Consider the following 27,612-nt stretch of genomic DNA (forward strand, 5'->3'; position numbering starts at 1 on the left):
ATCATGCATTGGGTGGTAAGTGCCTATTTAAGCAAGGCATATGAGCATTTCTAATCAAGCTTTGGAAGGTAAAGCTTCAAGGTGGAAAGCTTTGGAAAGTCAAGCTTCAAGGTGTGAAGGCTTCAAGGTGTGAAAGCTTCAAGATGGAAAGCTTCAAGGTGTGAAAGCTTCAAGGTGTGATCTCTTCTTAGTAGAAGTTTGGAGAGAAGGAGGAAGCTAAAGGGTGAGTTTTCTTGAGTCTCTGGATAGAGCGCCAAATGTGAAGCAGTTTACAATAGGATTGTGGTGGAGTTGTGAGTGTGTGGATAGAGTGCCGAATGTGAGGCATTTTACACTTAGATCTTGGATAAAGTTGGAGAAGAGCTAGTGGCTGCGGTTTAGAAACAAGGAGGTTGCTTGGTGGCTTGCGAGCACAAGTTGAGATCTTGGAGGTTTCTACCAGAGTGTGGATCTGGACTAGCTTGGGTTTGGATTAGATCTTGAGAGATCTTGCAGAAATGTTAATGTAATTGCTAATGGATTTTCAAGTATAATAAAATTGCTTGGGAAGCATTTTGTCATCTCGTTGTCTCCATATTGTTGCATTTTTTGGTTATGAGTTGGGAGGGTGGTGTGGCCCTTCATCAAGAAGCAATTTGAAGATGAAGAAGATGAAAGGACATAATCAAGTAGGGAAGTCTCAAAACTAAATAGGAGAGGTATGACAAAGAATTCCACCACCACTGGTGAAATTGTGAAAGACATTATGGAAATATGTGGACTAGCTTTGGTAGGCAGAAGGTACAACTCAGGAATTGATGAGGACAAAAAAAAGATCGAATATGCCATTGTGCGTCATCATTACAAGTTTGGTAGAACACCTCTAGTGATACATTCATTTGTCCTCGATGAATTCTATCAAATCACAAATGCTGGATGACTTCAACATACAATTAGAGTTAGAAATGGAAATTATAGAGAAAGCATTGGCAAATGTGCAACTTGAGCTAAGCCCCAGTGATGTCAAAATAATAGTTGAAGCTCACAAGCAACTGTTTGGAGCTAAGAATATAGCTACAGAATCTAAGACACAATTTTTTCACAATTAAACAATTAAGATGTTCAAGACTATTCTAAAGACTTAGGAGGCTTCAAGGAAAGTTGAAAATGACCAATCTACAGTTATTGAGATAGATGACACATTAACTATAGATCAAATCATTGGAGACATTGTTCAAGATGTTCCTAAACAAGTGCAAGACATTGAAAGACAAAGTGAGGAGTTCTCGCTAATTGGTGGAGTTGAAGTAGTGATTGTTGATATAATCAATCAGAAGGACTCTTCCTCACCAAATCCTAAGGAACATATATAGGAATGAATCCCTAAGAAGAAGGAAGAGAAGGCTATATAAAGCCAATGAGGGGCTATTAAGAAAAATGTTGAACAAGAATATCACATAAAGAGGAAATTGAGTCTTGAGACAAGTGTGCAAAAAAAACACAAGTCAATGCAAATTCTCATAGACGAAGAAGAAGATTTAGGAGAAGAATACAAAATTCAAACACTGGTAGATATTACCAAAACGAAACCTAAGAAATGATTTGAATATTCAGACTAGGTCAAGAGGAAGGCCATAAGAGATAAGTTGAGACTAAACAAGAAGAAGGTAAGAGCCTTGAGGAAGACAAGAAACATTCTGGTTGTACTAGTTCTTGAAGTAGCACACAATGAAGGAGACTAAATTATCAACTCAACTCTACAATCTAATTAACTCAAATCCCCTTAAGAACACTAGGTGATAAATTTTCTATAGGTTGCAAGTTATAGTGTAGGCTCTAATAGGTGTCAAGGGCACACCTACTCAAAGTAGTACACAATTGCATAAAGTAGGAGATGTTCTACATCTTAGATTAGTCACAACAATACATATCATAATCATTATTAAAAATTATAAATAATACAATATTACAACTAGAATTAAACAAATCAAAATCACCTTCTCATTTTATTTCTACTACCTATATTCCTACCTCCAAACTAAATATACCCTCTTTCTCCTTATTTTCATTTAATGTTTTTATGTAAAAGTTAACTTCATAAATTTTTAATTATTTAAAAAACTAAAAAATCATTAAAATGACATAAAGTAGTTTAGATAGTTTAGTGGATTATGGTTCCGAAGTTAAATTTAGTAGTATGATTTTCAATATTAGATAATATTTTGTATTATAATTTTACACATTTTGAATTAATTATTTTAAAAGAACAATACCCATATTATTACTTAATATCACCAACATTGTATTTTTTTCCCATAAAATATTATAATTATTATGACATTTTATCTAACCCACTAAAGATAAAATACATTATTAATCTTTATATGTAATAATTATGATCACACGTTTCTGGGCAAGTAAAGTAACGAATTTATAACTAAATTATAATATATTATAATAATAAAGGGCAAAAGAAGAAATAGGGGAGGGGAATGGACAGAGACGAAACGAACATAGCATTGCGCGGCGAAAAGAGAAGGAAAGAGCATAGCCAGGGTCTGTATACACGAACCCCTTTTCTCCAATTGTAAGTCTGGCAAGCTGCTCTATAATAACATCCTCGTTTAAACGGTAAATAAGTCGTGATATCATGGATATACGCTGCTTTTTTTGGATTGTTCGAGAGGTATATTTCTGTTGTTTTAGGGCTACTCTGCTTAGTGAGTAGTGCCATTTTTTCACGGCGCTGGATGTTCTTGCTTTTTCTTGAAGGATTTTGTTCGTTTCCAATCTATTGCTGAAGAGAAAAACCAATTCTCAGATCTAGTAGGTGCGGATACTCAAAATGTTGAAGAAAAGACAGTCGATTTTTACCTTTTTATTTATTCGTCGGACGCGCGCATATATGTAATACAGTAGAATAGTGACGGGAAATCAACTGGAGATGAACTGGTTATATATTTTTTTGTTCAATGCCAATACTTAGTGCGGTCAGTCTGTATTTAAACAAACCCGGGTCTCTGTGGACTATACACTATTACCATTACAGCACGACGATTCCACATGTCCACCGGCGTTATGAACTTTGATCGCAACCTTATAACTGCTTTCATAACCTTTACACCACAACCATCCTACAGTTATGTATTGTAATGGTGGGGGTTTGAACTTAGATCACGCTTTGGTGAGTTCCACTTTCTACACTACAACCATTCCACCAATTCACTGAAATTACGAATTGTAGAGACGGATTTTTGAACTTCCACAACACCCTCTAGGTGCCCTCAATAATATTGCATCACAATTATCCCAGATGAAATTTGGAGTGTTAAGGCCTTTGAACTTTGATCACTTGTTAGAAAATTGTAGAGATGGGGTTTTGTACTTCCATCACATTTTATAAGTGCCATCATTACCATTGCATCACAATCGTCCCAAATGAACACTGAAGTCATAGAGGCTTTGAACTTTGATCACTCTTTATAAGTGACACCATTACCATTGCATCACAACCATCTCACTGTCTCACATGACCACTGGAGTTCAGCATTATAGTGATGGAGGCTTGAAATATGAGCAGGCTTATATAAGTGCCCCTGTTACCAGTACACTACTTCATCCAACATGTCAGCGACAGATGTGGTTGTAGTGATAGGGTTTAAACTTTGGTCATGCTCTTATAGGTGTCCCTATTACTATCACGCCACAACACATTGGATGGTTTTGAGCATGGAAGTTAAAAGCAAAAGCAGCACTCATTTTTCTATTGCTTCTCGCATTTTTGATTTTTTGAGCATTGAATAGTCGTAGACACAAGCTACAGTATTTTCTTTGTATTTTTTGATTGAAAATACTTAACAAGTATTTCTGGGAGAGGATGTGTAATCACACTTTAAAAACCATGCAATAGTAACTGCAGTAATATACTATATACTCAAGTTTTCCAACTGGATTCATAGTGATGATTAGCTTCCATGTTTCTGGCAGCCAATTGCAATAAACACTGTTATAATTTGTGAAACAGCATTTGTTTTATGTTTCTCTCTTCTTCAGCTTTGCTCCATTATGTTTTGACAGATGAGAGGACATTCTAGAGCTAGTTGTAGGGGCAACATATTGTTTATGGGGATGATATGCTGCGATGAAATGTTTTATTGTTTCTGCAAATTAGGAAACTATAATAGGGATATGAAGTTGTTCTGGTGTGTCTATTGACTTCATTTCTACCCGCAGATCTCTTATAAGATTTGGCCATTTATTGGGACTGGAGGGAAGGAAGATTCTTCCCCATTTTAGACAACAAACAAAATGAATTTCCTAGGACTTTGAATACAAATATCATGTCATGATATGGATTGGTACACTGTGATAAGCATTCCAACTTACAAATGGGTGACAGCTTGGCAGAAAGTCATTTACAATAAGTCTGCGTTATAGATTTTGAAATGATATTATCTCAGTATCTTTGATCTCTACATTTTTTAACTGGTCAATTTATGTGCAAGGAAGGTTTTTATGCTTTTCTAAGACATGGCTTTGTTACTATTTGGTGTATCTAGGGCTTAAGCAATGGAATAGCACTTCACTTTCAGTTTGAGGTTGTCAAGGGGAAGGCATTGAAGATCTCATCTAATAGGAGAAGCAAAAAATGTGTTGTGGAGGGAGATTATGCTCTATATTTTATTTTTAGTACAGGTTGATATGCATGCACCATCGTTAAGAACTGCACAATTGAACTAAAATTATCTGGGAATTATGTTAAGTAATCTTAGTTCGATGGAAACCTAACAGTCCACATTGCAATCCTATTTCAAATCTTAACTGCCTGACAATATTGATCCTTGGAGGAAGGAATCACAAATGGGACTGCTCAAATGCTAGGAATAATTATTTTATTATAAATCACTCCGGTTTGATGTCATTTCTTACTCTTAGTACAACAGCTTATGTTTGAGTTCTGAAATGTTTCATGCTCATCATTATTGCTAGTTTTTCATACTATATGTATGCTGTTGGCAATCTTGAATCAGTGTTGTCAGTTTTATCTAAGTTATCGTTTTCTCCTAATATGTTGCAGGAATTTTGAAGCTACAATATCAAGTGGTTAATCAGCCGAACTTTTTATACAACCCAAGTTCTACACTGTATTGGAGATTTGTGCATGATTTTTTTTGAATATGTCGACAAGTACAATCAATGGAATACTGGAGAAGGTATATTGAGCAATTCATTTTTAATGAATGCATGAAGAGCTTGTTTGCTTCTTGTTATTTGTGTATTGGCCACTTGTTACACTGGAAATGGCCGAGCTAAGATGTTCTGTATATGCCTTGCATTATTGAAATGCTTTAATCTTTTATATGATGCATAAGCCTATATCCACTCTATTGTCATTTTTGAAAGCAGTTGATGAGAGAATGGATCATGCAATGAAAGATCATTTTGTGGATATGTTCTAATCCAATTATTGCAGATACTTAACTATTTCTTATACATGGTCCATCACCATGCCTTTTCAAGAGCTGTTCTTTTTATAAACAAGTTTCTTGTTTGAATTTAATATAAGAGAACAACTGATCTGTATCAAAATTTGTCTCTGCAGGTTACTGGAAAGGATAAGGATTATAGATATATGGCAACATCTGATCTGTTAAATGAGCTGAGCAAAGATTCATTTAAAGCAGATAATGAATTAGAGGGCAAAGTAACGTTTGTTGTGCTTCAACAACTTGATGATGCAGCTGGTGATGTCTCTGGACTTGCTGTAAAGTGGTTTGTCATAACCTTTCCTCTTCGGTGTCAGTAGACATATGCAATCTCATATTTCAGTGCAAGAATTGTTATCCCCACAATATCTGTGCGTTGTTTTGTTTGTCAACTTGAATCAAAATATATTATTTAAAGTTAACTAGTTATTTGTTTTTGCTTATATTTTAGCTGTTGTTTCTCCTCAACAGGATTTATTAATAAGTACCTATCAGAACAATGGATTCATATTAAATGGCATAATCCTAGTTAGTATATTTTTCAAGTGGTTAACATTACACATTAAATCAGATTAAATCAGAGTAATTCTACCATCTTACAACCAGTCAAAAGTTGCTATATTGCTAGTGCCTAATGGAGTTGTCTTCTTTGGCGAGAATGTTATGCACCCTTGCTTGTGAAAAGAGTTTTACACTGTTTTTTAATCTGAAAATGTTACTTGTATTCTGTTTCTATAGTTTTCTTTTCCAAAGCCTAATGTTAGACCCTGCTTGTTTTGCAGCCTTGTTCCGTTGGTTAAAAAGGTCAGTGAGGATAGAGTTGTTGACATGACAAGTACATTGTGTAATAGATTATTGAATGGAAGGGAACAACGGCGTGATATAGTAAACATAGCTTTGAAGACAATTATTTCTGAAATTGCAAGTCCAATTGTTGCCCAGCGTGTTGTTGCGACACTTTGCCCTTTATTCATACAAGGCATCACAACTTTGGTAAGTGGTCATTTCTTAGTACTATTGAGAGTCTTTTTCTTATTTGATCCAGTTAAAAACAGCTGCTGTTGTGGACATTATGGGATAATTCCAGAGTTTACTTTTGCAACTAATTACTCAAACAAAAACATTTGAACAATGGATTGTACTATAAAAAACTGAAGTCATAACATTGAAAGTTGTTACTGTGTGTAACAAATGCTTTTCTTTACCCTTAATATATTATTTATTTAATGAAAATTGCTACAGGATATTGCTAATTTGCAGTTGAAGTTTAAGCTCCAAGTTTACTTTTGTTTGACTGGTTGGTTCGGATATCTTGAATTCTCTTGATGGTGATGGTGCACTGGATTGACACATAAAAAATTGGACTTATTAGATAATAGTTATAAAATTGGAAATTAGTGATTAGTTTGGTCATTAGAATGATCAGGAAACATCAGTGGAAATGGGAATTTTCTTTCTCTGCTGATCCTAGCTTGTAGCAAATATTTGCAGTAACTGAAGGCACAATCTCTATGTAGCATATCTTTTAGTGCTTTCCGGATGGATCTTTTCTTGTTCAGATCATGACATTGTGTTTTTTTATATTAGAGTACAACATCTCCAAGTTGATTGAATGCTTTTTTATGCATGTCATCTCTGGGAGTAATGCATTTTTTGTTGTCAGAGGAAATAGTTTAATGTTGACTCAGTATCTGTTCTACTTCAAACTCTTCGACATTTTTGTTTGAAATGAGAACCATTCCAAACCCACAGTTTTATTGCACCTCTCCTAGCTTATTCTATTTGAGTTTGCACAGAGATGAAATACTGTATCCTGAATCAGGTTTCACCTTTTCATGAATTCAGTGATCCATGTTTTTGTTTTTTGTAAGAACATGTAATTTGCAAACCATTTTTGGGTATCTTTGTCCAGTTTCCCAATCTCTTTATACTTCTGGTCCCTGGGCACAGATGCCTTCCTAAAAAAGTAAAAAACATTTCATGCGTGATCTAAAAAGTGGTTTAATACAAACACAAAACAAAATTATCTGTTTTATCTTTGATAACAGTGGAAAATTTGATTGATGTTTGCTTTGATCATGTAGTAAGAGTGCAGATGTATAGTATCTTTGAAACATTTATTTTATATAATTTCATATTAAATTTTGGCATTGAGTTCCAATCTTTTACATAATTTTTTTGCAAAAAGATAAAATTTTAACAGTTAATCATGCCTTGTTATATGTGCTATATGGAGACTAGCAGCTATCATTTTCTGTATTTTAAATGCCTTAGTGTTGCAACTTGTTTCAAATATATTAACATATACTATGCATGTAGAATCTGGATAATTGGGATTTTTTATTCTTCTTGACAGGAAACAACTACAGAAATAAAGTGTGATTGCCTTGATATCTTATGCGATGTCTTGCACCGGTTTGGAAATCTCATGACAACAAATCATCAGATATTGTTGAATTCTCTGCTTTCACAGCTAAATTCCACCCAAGCAAGCATTAGAAAGAAGTCTGTAGCTTGCCTTGGTAATGATCTCTATTTGCTATCTTATGTATTTTACAATATTCATGTTAAATACTGCTTTGCATGTGTTGAATGCATACAAAATTATAAGCAATTTACATTAAGTGAGTACCTTATTGAGTGAAGTTGCTTGTTAAATAATTTGTTTGGTTGGTCAAGATTATTTTAATTCTTCTGAGAATTGTGGATGCATTGCTCTTTGCTACTACTATAGTAGAGAAAGTTGTCAACTAAGTCTTATTAACTTTTCTGCAGCATCACTTGCTTCTAGCTTGTCAGATGATTTATTGGCCAAGGCAACTGTCCAGGTAGTTCAGTTACTGCAGAGGAAAAACACAAAACCAGATATGATCCGCACAAACATACAGATGATTGGGGCATTCAGGTAAAATTTGACATGCATTATTGCAGTTGAAAAATAAAAGTAGCTTTGAGTATGGGTCCTTTATGAATCCAGGAATTATTGCATGCAACAATTTTTAACAAATATGAAATCAAGGTTGAAATTTAATGTGGTAAAACAAGATATGATGATTAGAAGAGTGTTTTGTGAGGGATGGAGGTTCTGAGAATCTTTGTGACATATCATACCCTTGTTAGCCAAGCAGGTAGGTAAGTAGGTGCTTAGATTTCTGTCTCTTCATCTTGCAATACATTCTAGCAGAAGTATTGTAGCTTGATTGATGGAGATGAAGGTTAGACAAAGAGATAGCCTGAGCCGAATTCAAAACGAGGCTTTAACTGTGTTCTGTCTTTGGTAGAGGCTTTACTTATAAAGTGGTTACTCTGTAAATGTGGTGGATCTATGTAAAATTTTGAAGGAATTACAGATTCTTATTATTTGCAAATGTTCCCAAGTAAAATCTTTACTGCAAATATAAGGTTCAAGAGACAGCTACTTTTGCAAGTAGATTGCAAAGGGGTCTTGGATTTAAAATAAAATATGTTAAATTGTGTATTAATATGTTACTAAACAAAAAGAATAAATGCCATTAAGGAAATTTCAAAAGAAAAATAAATATGAGGTCAATATATACAAGAAATCTAGAAGAGTTGCTTATCAAATCTTGCTGCATTGTGTCTTCTTGTGACGGTGATTGAATGATGAGTCGTTTGGATATGGGGGTAACCAAAATAAGAACGGGACTTCCTTTCGAACTGTGTACTGTTGTATTTTGAATTTTATTGTTTCTTTCAAGGTTTTCAAGATAGCCAGCCATTGCAATTAGAGATAGGACACTTCCATGGGCCATAACAGGTAGACACGAATTTCTGATGTCAGATCTTTGTACATTAATGTTTCCAGCAATTCAAGTGACCCATCATGAGGATAAATTGATTAGAAAAATTGAATTTCCAGAACAGCTCCTTAAATTCATTGGAAATAATTTTTGAGTACACAATAATATAAAAAGAATTCGATTGGATGCAGAAAAATATTTCAATATAAATAATACTAATAATATAAAAATAAATAAATAAATAATAATATAATATAATTAAAGTTAATTAAGTTATGAAATGTCAGGAGATGCATAATGAAGAGTTGCGAGTCTCTCAACAGTAAGATAGAAAAAGGAGGGATATTTCATTTGAAGGTCCAAGGGAGCAAAAGAAATTAAGGAAGCATAAATGGAAGAAGAAAGGAATGGGAAGAAGAGAAGAAAAAAGTGACTCTTTCCCAGGGCAATGAGGAAGGTTTGTGACCGTTTTGGAGGGTGGATTATGAAAGGTTGCAACCATTATGAAGAGGTGCTGCTCTCCCTTACATTGGAGGATATAAAGGGAGAAGGTTTCATTTGAGGAGCACATCCAAGTGAGGTCAATTTCCTGAATAGAAATGGGAGCAGAGCAGAAAAACACATCCATGACAGCAGATATATATGGCACTGTCAAATCAGAAACATTGGAGAAATAATGATGTATCGAATCAACATATCATAATAGAATGAGATTCCAAACCTCAATTAAACCTTTTTTAAAAATCTCAAGCACACCGACTTGAATATATCGTGAACAGATTGAAGATAGAATCTTCATATCTAATCATCAACAGAAGCACTTGTCAGCAGAAATCTGTTAGATAATTGTCATTGATGTCAAAGTTTTGTACACAAAAATGATATAAGATACTACCGTCACTTTTGATATTGCTAAAAGAAGGTAAGTATGCCAATAAAAGAAAGGAAAGCAAATTGCATAAATCTGGCTGTCACTTTTCGAAGCAAATAAGAAAAGAAGGTTTGAGGATATGATAAAATAAACCAAATCTGTTTTCTGTCATAAAAAGAAAGATTGAGTGTGTCACAAAAAGAAAGATGTAATGTGACACCAAAAAAAAGATTTACTGTGTCACAAAAAGAATTGTGTCATAAAAATAATTGTCATAAAAAGAAAAGATTTTATACATATTTAACTGTACTTTTTAAATAGTGTTTATCTTGAAGAGTTAAATGGATATTTATGAAATAAAAAAGAAAAGTGCAGTTTGTTCAAGTCAGTGTAACTCGAGGACTCGCACCCCCTTCTGAAACCTTGAAGTACCCGTCCCCAAGATGTCTCCACACTGCGTACTTGAGTACCCAAGCACCCCCCATCTCCACCATTCCACAACCATGCTGCTGCTGGGATGGTCACTTGAATTTCTATTTGAATTTTGATTTTTGGATGTTACTATAGGGTATGTAATTTGTTACTATGTTGAGTTCAATGGTAATAGTTCATGTTGCAATTTTTCTATGGTCAAGTATTTTAATTTGGTATGCTCTATTTAAATATTATTCCATAATTCGCATTTCAAGTTCTATATGTTATACTATACAACACCTCTCCCTGCCCCGTCCTCCCCTTGCCACTGTCTCCTAGGCATCCCCTGCCGTCCTGAAAACAAGTCCCATTTTCCCCATGCGCCGAAAACTGGTCCCGACGTACCCCATTACCAGTGTTACACTTGTTCAAATAGTTGATGCGTTCAATGTATTGAATGAAAGAATCACAATGAATATATAAACCATTTCTGTATTACAAGTTTTTCAAACTAAAGTTAAATATTTTCTATGCAATACCTAAATGACCATTAACTAAAGAATCTAAAAAGCTGGCAAAAATTAGCAAAAGAATACAAGGTACAAAAATATTCTTAAACCCTCCCTTAATGGTCATTATATTAACTACCCTACATAAGACAATTTGTAGGTCTTTTGATCACAAGTTAATAGAAGGCTGCTTGTTGTAGCTATGATTGCATAGAATGCTCTGAATGTTGTTGAAACCTCATGGAAATTACCAAGATAATTAGAATCATGCCAATTTGATGTTGGAAAACAAAGGTATCTCTCCCTATAGCCAGAGTCATTGAGATGAAACTGAAACCACTATTTTAGGGAAAAATCACCAAAGCCTTTCACATATGAGAGCCAAAACAGACTGCAAGATATCACAATTAGCCAAGGACTTTTGCAAAAGGGCTCTATAACTCAAAATTGTCTGTGAGAAGACATAATTATTGTGGAAAATTTGACAAAATCCTAGTTTACAAAGCATTGTTTTATCAAAAAATGGGTAGAAAACCTATAATATGAACACCTAAAATAAAATCCCATGCAAAGAAACAGCCTCACATATTACAAAACCAAAACCGATTTTAAGGAGAAAATTGAAAAACTAGACATGATTTTCAAGGTGAAAAATTGATCAAAACCAGACACAAAAATTGAGACACAGATCAAAATGCATAACTATGTTTTTTGAGGAGAAACAATAAAACCCTACAATTTTTTTAAGCAAAAACAAAAGCCATCAGATAATTTTTTTAAAGACAAATTTCAATAATTCTTCTGAATTTTTTCAAGGGAAAAATATTATGAAATGTGAAAAGATATTTAAACCTCTAAACACAAGCTAGAATGCATAGAACCCTATGATGAAAAACCAGATCTGCAATACTCTGAAATGTGCAGAAAATCCCTAGGTATGAATGCTAGCATGGACGGAGAGCCATTGAGCAAGAATACATGGGCAAAAAAATGCACAGACACAAAAATGGAAAAGAAACTAGGTAGCAAATTGCACCTCGTAGCACTTGAAAGTACAAAAAATCCTTTTGAAAATCATGCTGAAGGATTGAAGAAAAATCACAAAAAGTTTTTCTGTGATCAGATACAACAAAGGAAAAAACTCGTCAAACCCAAGATGTTGCCCAAGGATAATGGTTCTTGAGCCAAAAATGTGAAGTACATATCTGATGAATGCCAATGAGGAAGAGAAAATTGATAGAAAGTGTGTATGTAGAACTAAATGTAATTTGAGGTGGTGCTTCAAGAAAAGAGAATGCTTAGAAACATGTCAAACAAAAATGGTAACTTGGTTCCTGCAATCTGGCATGCACAAAAGATCTAAAACACAATGTAGACGTCATGACTTGAGCAGGCATGTCTTTAGCTGCAAACTCTCAACTTGCAAAAATGCAGGATTTTTAACACTCCAAGAATTTTCTGACTTCAAGAAACCCTTGATGAAATTCCGAATGGAAGAAAGTCTTGAAGTTTGCAATAAAAATCCCTCCCCAAATCCTTAGTGCTCCCATGATGGGGTCAGACCCAGATTTTCTTTGATACCATGTTGAAATATTTGATGAATCCAATGTATTGAATGAAAGAATTATAATTATTATATAGACAATTACAAGAGCTTTAAACTGAAACTAAAGTCTACTAAAAATAGAGGACTTAAATAAAACAAGAAATGTAACACCTAAATGACCATTAACTAAAGTATTTAAATAGCTGGCTAAAACTAGCAAAAGATTATATGAAATAGCAAAGGCATCCGAGGTACTAAAATCTTCTAAAAGTGCAGTTTACTAAGAGTGATTTAAAATTCAGAGATAACATGTGATGAAATAAAAAAAATACAAAATTCTTTATAGAGGAGGAACTCAAAGCTATTTTATTGAGCAGAGTAAAAAGATTTTTTTTTTTTTTGAGTAGAGTACACAAGCTTTTCTTCCAAGCAATGTTTATTTGAGGTCGGTTCCTCATATTTAGTTGGTGATTAGAGGAAGTTGGTGCTCTTAGTGAGTTGGAGCTCACATTTGTAAGATTGGTGTCTTATGTGGGTTGTTGCCTATAGTTTGTAAGAAGTTAATAGAAGCTATATTTTGTTGTGATTTTTTTCATGGGGGACTGATACATAGTTTTTGTTCTATTATTAGATTTTTTGGTCGGTAACAGTAATATATTTTAGTAAAGTTTGCATACATAATAAAGATATATCCATCCTTGACAAACATCAAAATGTTACAACTATCTAGCCTAATTAATACTTGCCCCTATACACCATCTAAACTGATGCAGAAGCATCTTGCATGGGAAATTTATTGAAAAAAAAAAATTGAAAAAAAAAATTGGAAAAAAACAAAAAATTGGAAAAAAATAAATAAAAAAAAATCTGGAGGAGAGAGAAAGTGACGAAAATTAGAGGAGAAATAATAAAAAAATAAAAAAGGAGAAAAGAAAGGAAAAGGGAATTTCTATTTTCGAGGTGCATAGGTGGCGTAAATAGAAAAATAAAATAAAAATGGTTGTAATTCCATTTATCGAGGTGTGTGGGTAGAATTCTAGAAAGTTATGAATATTGTAGAAAGTTGTGGATATTGTAAAAGGTTATGGAAGTTGTAGAAGGTTGTGGATATTGCGTAGGTGGAATTCTAGAAGGTTGTGGATAAGTCATGCATTGGGTGGTAAGTGCCTATTTAAGCAAGGCATATGAGCATTTCTAATCAAGCTCGAGAAGGAGAAGCTCGAGAAGGAGAAGCTCAGGAAGTAGAAGCTTTGGAAGGAAAGCTTGGAAAGGTGAAAGTTGTGGAAGGTGAAGCTTAGAAAGCTTGGAAGGCTTCAAGGTGTGAAAGAGAAGGAGGAAGTGAAGAGTGAGTTTTCCTGAGTCTGTGGACAGAGCGTCGAATGTGAGGCAATTTACAGCAGGATTATGGTGGAGTTGTGAGTGTAGACAGAGCGCCGAATGTGAGGCAGTTTACGCTTGGATCTTGGATAAAGTTGGAGAAGAGCTAGCGACTGCGGTTTAGAAACAAGGAGGTTGCTTGGTGGCTTGCGAGCACAAGTTGAGATTTCAGAGGTTTCTACCAGAGTGTGGATCTGGGCTAGCTTGGGTTTGGATTGGATCTTGAGAGATCTTGCAAAAATGTTATTGTAATTGCTATTGGATTTTCAAGTATAATAAAATTGCTTGGGAAGCGTTTTCTCTCTCTTTGTCTTCATATTGTTGCATTCTTGGTTATGAGTTGGTAGGGTGGTGTGGCCCTTCATCAATGGTATCAGAGCGTACCTTCATTAAGTGGTATCAGAGCGTACCTTCATCATAAACATCAAACGTAAGCATTTAATAGAGCATCCATGCCCCTTCAACTACTGCCATCATTTACACATACAAAAAGCACCATCGAAAAGTTCACGAAGGAATTGCAAGTCATTCAATAGAAACAATCTATGCACCATTTCCATTTTTTTGAAGCAAAATGATCTTCCTTCTAACCCGCCTTGGTGTTACCTTTGTTGGGAGACCCACCATCATTCTATCATTTTAAAACACAATGTTTCTCTCGTTGTCTTCAAAAACTGTCAACATTCCTTCATGGCGTTCAATGAAAAGCCATCTTCTGTTCTGCCTTTTGCAGAAAACACTGTGCAATTTGGCTCCTACAGAGTAGTCAAGTGTGAACCCTTTTGGGCACCGAAAAAAGGACACCACAAACCGCTTTGTCTGCCAAGTATGTATCTCTGGCAATAACATCCTCTTCTCCCTCCAAGCTTGAGCATGCTTCAGATGATATTCAATCTTATTTAGTCTGCCCCACCACCTTTGGAAAAGATATCAATTTGAACACTCTCATGCCATCTTCGTCCTCCAAGCACTCGCTAATATTAGAGCCTACTGCTGGGACAACTAAGATGGAGTCCAGACCCATAACATGTTCTCATAGAATAGAGCTGAGGTAATTTGCTTTACCTCATTAGTGTCTTCACCTAATTCCGACCCCCACGCTATAAAAATGGAAATAATCTCCACATTCACCTGCCATTTTCCTTTCCGTTTCACAAATTGTGGGTTGAGCACGTCAAAAACTGCATTGGGAACCAACTTTGACTTGATTCTCAGTAACCCAAAGATCCTTCCTAACTGGGCTTTTAAAACCTTTTTGCTCATCTAGTGATTGTCATCATTCTTTAAGAGTGTCTTGTTTCGTACTCTCAATATCCAAAAAATTAACGAGCCACTCCAACGTGTGCTCTTATGAATAACAAGCCCACAAAACCATTTAGAATCAAAATTAATATGATGTATGTCCTCTACCACCATTTCATCTTTTGATTCAAATTTAATTGTAATGCCCCCATTTTTAGTAGGTTCATGTAGTTGGCTTGGTTAGTTCACCATAATGACCCTTGTGAGCTGACAGTGGGATTTGAGGTCTCAGTTGTGGGGTTATAGGCTTTCTTGCAACCTGTGGTGTGTTTTGGTTTCGTTTGAGGGACCTATTATTTATAGTAAGTTCATTGTTGGTTTTGATGAGCTCATTTGAGTTAGAGGAGTTGAGTGATGCTCTTAGTTTTTATTTCAGGCTTCTCATTTGGGCTCCAAGAATCTTGGAGGGAGTGTCTATTTATAGTAAATCACCTCGTCAAGTTCATTCATGGTCTTTCTTCATCAAGATCACTCTAGTGTTGTTAGATTTTGATTATGATGCTTCTTCATCTTGTTTTCACAAGATGGAAGACAGGTGAGTTATTATTATTATTCATCTAAATATGCTGAGGTTGCTATTTTTGTAGGTGTTTAATGTTGGTCACCTTAGTATTATACTATTATAGTTTGTTGGAACTGGGTTGAAAAGTTCTAAATCGTGGGCACAAGAAAAAATTGAAGATTTGGAGAATTATTCTCTATGCTGGCATAGCTTGAGTTATGAACATTTATCGTATCAAATTGAAAATAGAGGACAGTAGGATGCATGTCAAGTGTTTGAAGAAATGGCAAACAACTAAATTATAAGGAAATTTGGTGTTTATTAGTTAAAAACCAGCAGTGGTTATTACATTAACAGCTCATTTTGATAACCTGTCCACTTCGATATTCCCTTCCTTGTGCACAAGATTATTTTAAATTCTTTGAAGGACACAATCGCCACTTGAATTGCCTGGATAACATTTTGTAGGTGCCAAGCACGAATCTCCTCATTCTGAACCGCATTAACAATTATTAAAGAGTCCCCTTCTAAGTGAATCCACTCTAAATACAACAATTTCCCTATCTGCAGAACAAAGAGAGCTGCCTGGGCTTCAAAAAGATTATTTTATCCATCTCTGAGTTTCTTTGCAGCATAGGCAATAGTATTTCCTTGCCAATCCCTTGTAATCACGCCCATCCCTGAGGGCCTTGGGTTACGCTTTGCTGCCGAATCAAATTCACTTTATACCCTCCTTTCTGTGGCCTAATCTACTCCACTGATTGTCTGATGATACAATTTAACCCTTTAGAGGGGCCATCTTGCCTAAATCTGATTTTTATCCCTCACTATTCCAACTGATGAAATTTATCCTTTAGTATGAAATGCACATTTGGTTTAAGATTCATAGTGGATGCACTCACCACTGCCTTTACAATCCTTCCCTTAACTTTATTAACAGTTTCTTGAACATCTTGAAAGATCCTATAGTTTCTTTCCTTCCAAATTTCCCATGCAACAGTAGATGGGCAATAGTCCAAATCTTTGATAGAACTATCTTTTTATTCCTAGTTGGCCAGCTTTGAAAGACCTCCAAGATCGAGTTTTTCAACAACCCATACTATCCTAGCTTAGATTTAACCATATCCCAGCATTCCGAGGCAAATTTACATCTCAACAATAAATGGTCCATGTCTTCTACAACTCCTTCACACAAGACACATTTTGTAGGTCCAATAAACACAAACTTCTTTTGCCTTTTCCCTATTAAAATTCTTCCATTTAGAGACAATCCTGTAAAGGAGCCTTCATTTGGAAGGTAATCCATATCCCAACAAAGTTTAGTTTGCCAGTCCTCTCTCATCCGCTCATTTGACACTATGATATCCAAGTTTATTGAATATTGACCACTCCTAGCAACACACCATATTAGACTATCTAGGTTACTATTCAATAGAACCTCCCTTTGAAGAAAAATGTTTTTCATTGCATCATATTGTTGCTTTGTCAACCCTAAATTATCAATGCTTTTCCACACCCAATGTCTTCCTAATATAGTTTCTTTTAACTCAGTAGTCATTTACCTTACTTCCCCATAAACCACTGAACACGAAGTTCTTCAAGTTCCATATTATCTTTTAGTGCAGGCAAATCATTCCAGGAATTGTCCCAAAAGGAATCTGATCCTCCATCCACTATCTTCCAAGACAAATGATTATTAGTAAGCAGTCTGCATTCTATAATAAAATTCCAATGTTCCATAGAGATATGTCCTCTATGATTTTGGGGTCGTACCCGTCTTGGGGACGCAGGGACAAATTTTTGCCATCCCAAAAGCCATCCGTTTTTTGCCAAATTTGGAAATGTTCTTGAAACCACAATTTTTTTTGTGTAGGAAACCTTGGGATGACCAATAGTACCCCCCAATCGTCCTCGAAACTTCTGGTTGTCTCCTCCAGCGATCTCCAAAACTGATGGCCATCCCCTTTTTTACAGCTAGTTGGGTAAAGGCAAAACCCAAGTTTTTTGTATTAATTTTTTCTTTTTGTGCGGGCTTGTAGTTGTCTTAAAGACATAATAAAAATACGCAAACCATATGTGGTCCACTAGAACACTAAAACACCGACTCTTTTACTTATTTGAAGCTTTGATGTACTTGCTAAGAGGAAGAAAAAGACATGGAGCAGGAACAACAGTGTGGAAAGATTGCATTTAGTATTTAGTACTTACTATTTTAGCTGGACTTCTCTTTATTCCATTCTAATTTCATGCATGATACTTGGGGCCTTTAGGCATTTTGATTTTTGTTATATATGTATGTGATATTGTTATAATAGAAATACTTAGTATTTGTCATTTGATAATTTTCGATGTATTGATCTTCACAAATGTCTGGTGAATGGTTTATCAATGTTATGATATGCATATTTGAATTTTGTCTCTCTATTTAAAAAATCCCCTATGTTTTAATTTGCTGCCCCCTTAGGTCTCGTCCCCTAAATTTTGGCTTTTACTAGTCCCCATACCAGAAACGCATCCTCGTCCCTTAAAATGACCTTGTCCCGGAATCTCTGTGGAGCATAGTTAAATTTCTAACAATTGAACCTCTAGGTGGATTTTGCACCGAGAATATCCTTTCCCTATCCATGGAGTCTAAATACTTTGCTTTTAAAAGTCTGACCCATAGCATGTCTGGATTAGAGTACATTTGCCAATCTAACTCAACGCCTAGAGCTTGAATCATAACTTGCCATTTCGTAATGCTCACCCCTCCACAACATTTTGGTTTACAAATCTTTTCCCATGCAATTAAAGGGATGCTGTCTTCCTCCTAAGCACCATTCCAAAAAAGGCTTCCTTATCTGTTGTTTTATATGTCTTAGAGTCTTCATAGGGATTTTGTGTAATGCCCCTTTTGGGACATTAGAGGATTTTCTGATATACCCTTATAATATTAAAATTTATGTACGAGAGTTGGAATAAAATGGAGCAATTTAATATCATAAGAGGGGGTTGAAGAGTCATAGGGGAATAAGACAAAAGCCAGAGGGGAGTCAAAGAGTCTCAGTTTGTGTATTAAAAAGTGAAAGAGGCTCATTCCAGGGTAGGCTTGATTTATTATTCAGATTTCAGTTTCTCTCTTGGGAGAGTAATTAGAAAGCTTTAGCTTTCAGCCAATGTGAAGACGTAGCCCCTCGTGCTGGTAGATAGTGGACGCAAACCCATTGTTTGTGGAGATGTCATTTCAGGTGTTTTGTATGCGCTTGCAAGTTTTTCTCTGAGTGTTCCAATCTGACTAAAATTCTGTGTTTAAGATTGGATTTTGATTACTGGTTATTGTATTGCTGTTGTATAGTGCAATAACGTTTTTTTAAGGAGTTTTATGAGAGTTGTTGGTTTCATTCTGTTGGTTTGTATCGCATTTCCTTATGCTTGAATCCTGAATTGTGTTTTGAGAAATAACGAGTTAATATCTATTGGTAAATCTTCTAATTTTTATTGTTGTATCGTATTACATTTGCATATGTTTAGTTTTGAATATATTTGGAGGAAAAATCGAGTAAATATCCGGTTTGGGATATTTTATTTTGAGACAGCTCATCATGAAAATTGGGATTGCTGAGATAACTGATTGTTACATAAGAAGCCTCTTACCATATATTAACCACTTACTTTTCCATCCATCCAGCCTCTTGACACAATTGTCAATTATGTCTTTTCAAAAATCAGTTTACAAGCTCCTTCAAACATAGGAATATCGAGATACTTGCTTGACAGCTTACTTTTCTTTGTGCCAAGAAACTTGCAAACCAGCCTTTGGGTTCGAAGATTTGTGTTAAAGAAGAAGGTCTCAAACTTGTTCTAGTTAAAAAGCTGTCCTGAAGCCTCACTGTATTTATCCAATGTTTTCTTAATAATCTTAATGTCCCTAACCAATGCCTCACCCATCAAATGTGTCATCAACAAATTGCAAGTGTGATAAGGAATTGACACCATTAACAATTTTAATCCCCTTCTGAAGTCCTAAAGATCTTACTTTTGAAATCAACTTGCCCAAAGATTTCGCCAGAATAATAAAGAGAAAGGGAGAAAGTGGAACGCCTTGTCGGAAGCTAGTAGTAGTCTCAAAGAAACATTGAGGCTCCCATTAACAAGAATAGACAACCTCAGGGTATTAATACATTTGCCCACCCATTTCACCCACTGCTTACTAAAACCAAAATTTTCCAAAATATTCAAAAGATTTTGTTTAAATTGTCATAGGATTTCCTAATATCAAGTTTGATCATCATCCGGGCTGTCTTAGCACTCCTCACTAAGTGGAAAGTTTCATGCGCCACAATAATCCCTTCATAAATTGACCTATTTTGTGTTAAAACTGGACTAAAAACTATAAACTAAACACATCAATATATCCCGGGAAAAACCCTCTTCAATGAGGGAAACAACCCAACCTCAACAAATAAATCCTTATATTGAAGCAGTCATCGCTACCGCTCTATGAACACGAGAATAGCCATTCACTAAAGTCACCTCTGAACAAGGCAGGATGTTCTAGAACACATCAATATAATATTACCATCACCAAATCTAAGAGAGATTTTAACCAAACTGAGATACAAATAGTAAATTTGAGATGTTAATAAATTAGAGATGTCGTGCATCAAGAAGAAGCAGTTCATGAGATGTCGTGCATCAAGAAGAAGCAGTTCATGAGATGTCGTTTTCTGAAGGAAACTCATCAATTGCAATAATGAATACATGCGGTAAGGTTATACTGGAGATTATTTATATATTTCTCCCAACGCTATCATCACTTAAAGAACGAGTATTAACTAGATGTGAACGGTGACAGAAGAATATCCTAGCACATTGACATGTGTTTCTAATATGTTGGGTTGCCATACATGCAATGACCTTTTAATAAGCTTCCTCTTGGCAATAAATAATCGAAGAGGATAACTGATGCTAGCAAATATGCGGGACCCAAAAAGAAGTGAGGGATTGAATTTGATGATGTAATATAAGAAACCTGTCAGATTAAAATTAAATACAAAATTTCTTTAGAAATATGTTAGTGCATATTTGATATAAACTTGCTATTTCTAAATTGTAGTATTCAAAAATTCATATAAGGCTAAAATATTTAACACTCCCTCTTAGCTAATATGAAATTTAGTAACTAGATGAGTATTCATTCATATGCTTAACACAATAACACAATTATTTATAATCATGGATTAACTCACAGAAAAAACAATTTATTCATAACTAATAATCATGGAATTGCTCAACATGTAAAATTTGTAAGACTCGCAACTAAGCCTTTACTCACGGACTCTCTCAACGTGAATAGTCATGGAATCTCTCAACATGACATCCGACTCTCATCACGGAATTTTTCAATGTGATAACATCATGGACTCTCTCAACATGATATTCACTATTGCATAGTGAAAGGGTTGTCATAGCCGATCTTACAATATTTATTAGTTCACACATCAAAAATTGTAATAGATAAATCTACAAAACAAGACTTTGTTCCATTTAAGTCTTAAGATTTACCATACCTAGCTTATCTCTAAAATAATGAAATTTCATCTTTGAAAGGGGCTTGGTGAGAATATCAGTAGTCTGATCATCAGTGCTGATATACTTTAGCTCCATAGCCTTTCGAAGTACCATGTCCCTTAAATAATTATACTTGATTTTTATATGCTTTGACTTGTCATGGGAAACTGGATTTATAGAAATCTTTATGCAGCTCTGGTTATCACAGAAAATTCTAGTAAATTCAAAGGATTTTCCAAATAATCCACTTAGAAGTTTTTGAAGCCAAACAGCTTCTCGAGCTGCTGAGCAGGCTGCCACATATTCAGCTTCGACAGTACTTTGAGCTACACATTTTTGCTTCTTGCTGCACCACGCAATCATGGTTGAACCAAGGCTGAAACAAAAACCTGAGATACTCTTTCTGTCCACAATATAACCAAGCCAATTAGAGTCTGAGAATCCATGAAGTTGCAGATCATTAGAGCAAGAGAAACTCAATCCATACTATAAGGTCCCTCTGACATATCACAAAATATGGTTGGCTGCAATGAAATGAGATTTTCTTGGCTCACTCATAAACTTACTCAAAGTATTAATAGCGAAGCAAATATCAGGCCTTCTATTGACGAGATACATGAGGGAACCGATAAGCTGCCTATAAGGGGTACAATCAATTAATTCTGAATCAGCTGTAACTACTTGAAGTTTCTTTAGATTAGATTCCGTAGGAGTCACATTTGGCTTGCAATCAATCATACCAAACCTCTTAAGAATGTCTAGAGCATATTTACCTTCACTGATAATGATCTCATTAGATTTTTGCCAAATTTCTAAACCAAAGAAGTAGTGCATTAAACCAAAATCTTTCATTACAAATTCAGAAGTTAAATCCTTTTTGCATTTGACAATTAGTTCATCATCTCCTGTAATAAAGAGATCATCAACATAAAGAACAAGGATCAACATAAGATCATTATACCTTTTGAGATAAATATTTGGATCAATTTCATTTTTTTGTGAAACCCAAACTCAAGAGATAGCTGTCAATGCGCTCATACCAAGCTCGAGGTGCTTGTTTAAGACCATACAATGCCTTTTTTAGTTTGCATACATGAGTTTCTTTGTTATGAATAATGAATCCATCAGGCTGCTCTACATAAACCTCTTCATTAATAAAACCATAGAGAAAGGCTATTTTGACATCCATATGCTGAAGCTTCCACATTTTAACTGCTCCAATAGCAATAATGATTCTAATGGAGGTGTGTACCTTGCTACAGGAGCAAAAATTTCATCATAATCTATACCTTCCTTTTGACTGAAACCGTTGGCTACAAATCTAGCTTTGAATTTTTCCACACTCCCACCAGCAACATGTTTAATCTTGAATAACCACCTAGAGGAGATGACTGATTATCTTTAGGACAAGGGACAATCTCCCAAATTTTATTTTTTAGAATTGACTCATTCTTCTAACATGGCATCCTTCCGAACCTGCTGACCTATTGCTGATTCAAAACAAGAGGGTTCAGCATTAATGAGATTACACATTAAAGCAGAATAATTATCAAATATTTGAGGTCTTTTACTTTCCCGAAAAGTTCCCGTAGGAGCTGAATAATTTTCAGCTTCTTGTATAATGTTCCTTGCCCACAAGGGTCTCTTCTTTTCATTCATGTGAACACTAGGACCAGCTTCTGAAATATCTTGAATCTTAGGAGGAGTAGGACAGAAAGGAGTAGAATCCTCCCTCTTCGAGCAACTAGAAGAAGTAGGAGCAGCAAGAGGAGGATTTTGAGGAACAAAAGGAACATCCAAATCAATATCAATAGAAGAATCAACAGATTTGCAACAATCAAAATTTTCTTCAAAAGAAACATCTCTACTTAGCTCAATAATTTTTTGCCCCGGAATGTAGATTCTATAAGCTTTTGAAGATTCACTATAACGAACAAAGATTCCCTTTTTACTTGAAGGGTCTAATTTAGATCTTTTATCTTTGGGAATATGAACATAAACTGAGGAACCAAAAACTTTGAGATGACTTACGTCAAGTTTAGAGCCCGAGAATGTTTCTTCTGGAGTCATATTGTTAAGGACATGATGAGGACTTCTATTTTGAACATATACTGCTGTCTTGCAGGCCTCTGCCCAAAGAAAAATCTGCAAATTCTGATCATAAAGCATGGCTTTAGCAGCCTCAACAATAGACCTGTTTTTTCATTCAGCAACCCCATTTTGCTAGGGGTTGTAAGGATTGTAAAACTCCCTCTTGATTCCTGCTTCAACACAAAAGGGTTGAAAAGAACTTGAAATAAATTCACCTCCATTATCTGATCTAAGAGTCTTAATTTTCTTTTTTGAAAGGTTTTCGACTAAGGCTTTAAATTCCTTAAATTTGGAAAGAATTTCATCAGTCTCTTTGGATTTAAGGAATTAAATCCATGTCTTGCGAGAATAATCATCAATAAAGGTTACATAGTACCAAAATCCACTTAAAGAAGCTGATGACACTGGTCCACACAGATCTGAATGAATCAGCTCTAATACATGCTTAACTCTACTTTCACTTGAATGAAAAGGACTGTTTGAAAATTTTCCCAGGGCACAACCTTTGCAAACACCATCATGAGAGGGGCTGAGATGGGGAGACCTACAACTAACTTCCCTAAGGATGAAAGTGATTTAAAGTTGAGATGACCAAATCTTTTATGTCATAACAAATTATTATTGGAAGCAACATGATTTAGAACTTGAACTTGATTAGTTGAAAGCTTAAAAAGACTTCCATGACATTCTCCAATAATTTGAGGAGAATTGAAATCAAAATCTTTCTTCCAAGCAACCACACTTCCATTAGAAAAAACAATATTTAAACCTTTATCTTCTAAGGCTGAAATGGAAATTAAATTCCTCTTAGGAACAAATAAAACATCACTAAGATGAAGAGGGATACTGGATTTTAATTTTAAAAAGGTGTTGCCTGCCCCTTTAACAGAATAAGATGCATCATCACCAATGATCACTTGAAGATGGGAATCTTTTTCAATCAGATTCAAAATATGTTGCTTGAAATCGGAGATGTGACGAGAAGCACCACTATTTATCAACCAAGTATTGTGATCAGCTTGTACATGACTAGACAATGCTGATATAAATACAAGACCTTTTGAATGATCACAAGAATCCTTGGAAGGAGAAGAATATTTCATATAAGACACAACCACATTATGAAGATTGAGTTTCACAGTGCAATGTTTAGCAAAATGACCAAGTTTTTCACACTTAAAACATTTAATCTTGGAGAAGTCTTTTTTTCTTTTAAAATCAGAAGATGAGGAAGGATTTTTATCTTCAAACCTTTTGAAATACCTTTTTCTTCCTCTTTTTCCAGAAGTGTGAGAAGTAAACACTTGATCTTCCACATTGTGAGATTTATGAGAATTCCCTCTAGCCTTCAGCCAACATTCCTCTTGAATACAATCAGTTCTCAACCTGTCAAAGGTTGGAAAATCACTTCTGTTGCTAATGCCTTGAATGAATGTTTCCCAAAAATGAGGGAGACCATTCATTGCAAGCATGCCTAGTTCTTTGTCGTTGACAATCACTCCAATGGTACTTAACTGATCCTACAAACCCAAAAATCTTCAAGAAGAAAGAAACAATGGAGTCATTTTTACACATCTTAATATGAAGAAGCTGCATACGAAGTGCTAGAGCTCTGCTAGTGTTATTTATCTCATACATTCTATGCAGGGAATCAAACATCTTGGCAGATTTTAGCTTAGAGACGGTAGGCACTAAATGATCCTTCATGGAGTCAATGATTATCCGTTTGGCCAAAATTTTATTCTTCTTCCAAGTTGCTTTTTCTGCAAGGTCAGTGGGTTCTTGAACTTCAGATTCCACATATGAAATAAGATCATTTTTGAAAGAAGATTATACAGTAAGGTTATACTGGAGATTATCTGTATATTGCTCCCAACGCCATCATCACTTTAAAGAACAAATATTAACCAGATGCGAGCAGTGATAGAAGAATATCCTTGCACGTTGACATGTGTTTCTAATATGTTGGGTTGCCATATATGCGATGACCTTTTAACAAGCTTCTTCTTGGCAATAAGAAACCGAAGAGGATAATTGATGCCAACAAATATGTGGGACCCAGAAAGAAGTGAGGGATTGAATACGATGATGTAATATAAGACTCCTGTCAGATTAAAATTAAATACAACATATCTCTAGAAATATGTTAGTGCATATTTGATATAAATTTGTCATTTCTAAATTGTAGTAATCAAAATTTCATATAAGGCTAAAATATTTAACATTTTGGAGTAAAGCCACTTTGCTCTTTTGAGATGACTGAGCCTATGGCCAATTTCAATCTATTCACCATTACCTTGGTTATAACTTGATGGACTGTGTTGCATAACACGATTGGTCTATAATCACCAAAGGATCCTTCCCCAGATTTCTTAGGGATCAAAGAGATGAAGGTATTGTTGAAATTTTTGAAAATGAAACCACCTTCCCTAGATTCTTCCGTCACACCCCGTCACTCATTACCAATAATGTCCCATGCTTTCTAGAGAAAGATAGTTGGAAAACCATCTGGCCCTAGTGCTTTATCACCTCCCAAATAGAAGAGGGTAGCTTTGACTCTCTCCATAGTGACCGGTTTCATCAGTGACTCATTCTGCCTTGTTGATAAACAAAGAGGAATCTCACCTAGAAGGTTGTCATCAAGATCCCCATTAATGGCTTCTCAAGCAATGATGCTGGTAAAAAAGTTAACAGCCTCCTTATTAATAGCTTCAGGCTCTTGAAATGTAATACCATTGCTTTCTTTGATTGCTTTATTTTTTGTTTTGCGGTTGTCTTACCTTGACCGAGTTATGATTTTTTTTGTGTTTCAATCACCTTTCTTTATTCAAGTCTCAGTAGATTTCTGTCTCCAAAAGGTTTCCTCCCTTGCAAGAATCTCCAAATAGCTTGCTTTCAACACTGTTTCTTTAAAGAAATCTCCATCCTACATGCCATGGGCGATCCCTTTTGCGTTAAGGGATTCTAGTTTTGCTTCAATAACATACTTCTCCATTGTATTCCAAATTTTAAGCCCTTCCTACAAGTAATTTTTTGAAAAGGTTAAAGGCTTTGTTACCTGATCTATGAGGGGAATCATTCTACCAAAGGGAAACTTTTCCATATAATTCTCAGCCCTCGGCCACATTGATTCAAATCTAAAAGGAGTCCTCTTTGGAGTCAAATCCAATTGAATTTTGAAACAGCCCCAAGTACCAGCTAAGAAAAATTTGTCCAACTTTTCAGCTATATTCTGGAAATCCCGTCTCCTATTGGTCCAAGTGAAGTCCCCATTGTTGAGCTCAACATCTATCAGCTCATTGGAAACTACAAAATCAACAAAATCTTTTTTGACTTTGTCCCGCCCAGTCTTTCTCTCCCTTTTTATCTCCTAGATGAAGGATCACATTGAAATCACCCCAAAGTAAATACAAGTTTTCTTTGTTACTCCTTAAAATTGCTAAGAGATCCTCCCATAATTTTTCTTATGTGCTTGGACTATTTGGACCATAGATATTCCTTACATAAAAAGATGATCCTAATTGCTTAGAGCTCACCATGACAAATTCCCAATATATATCCTGATCAACTAGTCTTGCCTCCACCACAGATTCATTCCACAGGAAACACAAATCATTAGAAGCTCCTTTAGTAACAACCAACAAACACTGCTATTTCCCAAAACTTTTTTAAAAATGAATCTACGTCCTGATCTTTGAATTTTGTTTCATGCAAAGTAAATACAAGTTTTCTTTGTTACTCCTTAAAATTGCTAAGAGATCCTCCCATAATTTTTCTTATGTGCTTGGACTATTTGGACCATAGATATTCCTTACATAAAAAGATGATCCTAATTGCTTAGAGCTCACCATGACAAATTCCCAATATATATCCTGATCAACTAGTCTTGCCTCCACCACAGATTCATTCCACAGGAAACGCAAATCACTAGAAGCTCCTTTAGTAACAACCAACAAACACTGCTATTTCCCAAAACTTTTAAAAAAATGAATCTACGTCCTGATCTTTGAATTTTGTTTCATGCAAAAAAATCACATCCGGTCTTATGTGATCAAGACCTCTCTTAATTAGGGGAATCTCGACATTATGCCAACCCTCATATCTCCCAGGAAAAGGCATAGCCACTCCCTGATCTTTAGAACATTTCCTGCCATCAGTAACTTCATCCTCGAAGCTCTTGCACCTCTTCTCTTTTTTTCTCTAATTATTGGTTTGGTTAAAGCT

The 27,612-nt window shown here is 35.2% G+C and overlaps 1 protein-coding gene across 5 annotated transcripts in view; it reads left to right on the forward strand.

Annotated features, from left to right (window-relative positions):
- The first annotated feature begins 2,428 nt into the window (after positions 1 to 2,428).
- CAND1 (cullin-associated and neddylation dissociated) overlaps positions 2,429 to 27,612 on the forward strand; it is a 65,529-nt gene continuing 40,345 nt past the window's right edge. The window contains exons 1-7 of one of the 5 annotated variants that reach the window (XM_089829815.1): positions 2,452 to 2,566; positions 4,539 to 4,674; positions 5,057 to 5,192; positions 5,582 to 5,751; positions 6,248 to 6,458; positions 7,822 to 7,987; positions 8,241 to 8,370. In XM_089829815.1, the coding sequence (XP_089685941.1) occupies positions 5,157 to 5,192; positions 5,582 to 5,751; positions 6,248 to 6,458; positions 7,822 to 7,987; positions 8,241 to 8,370 (713 nt within the window). In that variant the 5' untranslated portion in view covers positions 2,452 to 2,566; positions 4,539 to 4,674; positions 5,057 to 5,156. Of the gene's footprint in view, positions 2,567 to 4,538; positions 4,675 to 5,056; positions 5,193 to 5,581; positions 5,752 to 6,247; positions 6,459 to 7,821; positions 7,988 to 8,240; positions 8,371 to 27,612 lie in introns of all 5 variants that reach the window. The other 4 variants (XM_089829816.1, XM_089829813.1, XM_089829814.1 and 1 more) reach the window with 4 other exon arrangements.

This window comes from Cupressus sempervirens, chromosome 5 (assembly GCF_028749045.1).
Source record: "Cupressus sempervirens isolate cs-2001-9-10 chromosome 5, ASM2874904v1, whole genome shotgun sequence".
Taxonomy (NCBI): domain Eukaryota; kingdom Viridiplantae; phylum Streptophyta; class Pinopsida; order Cupressales; family Cupressaceae; genus Cupressus; species Cupressus sempervirens.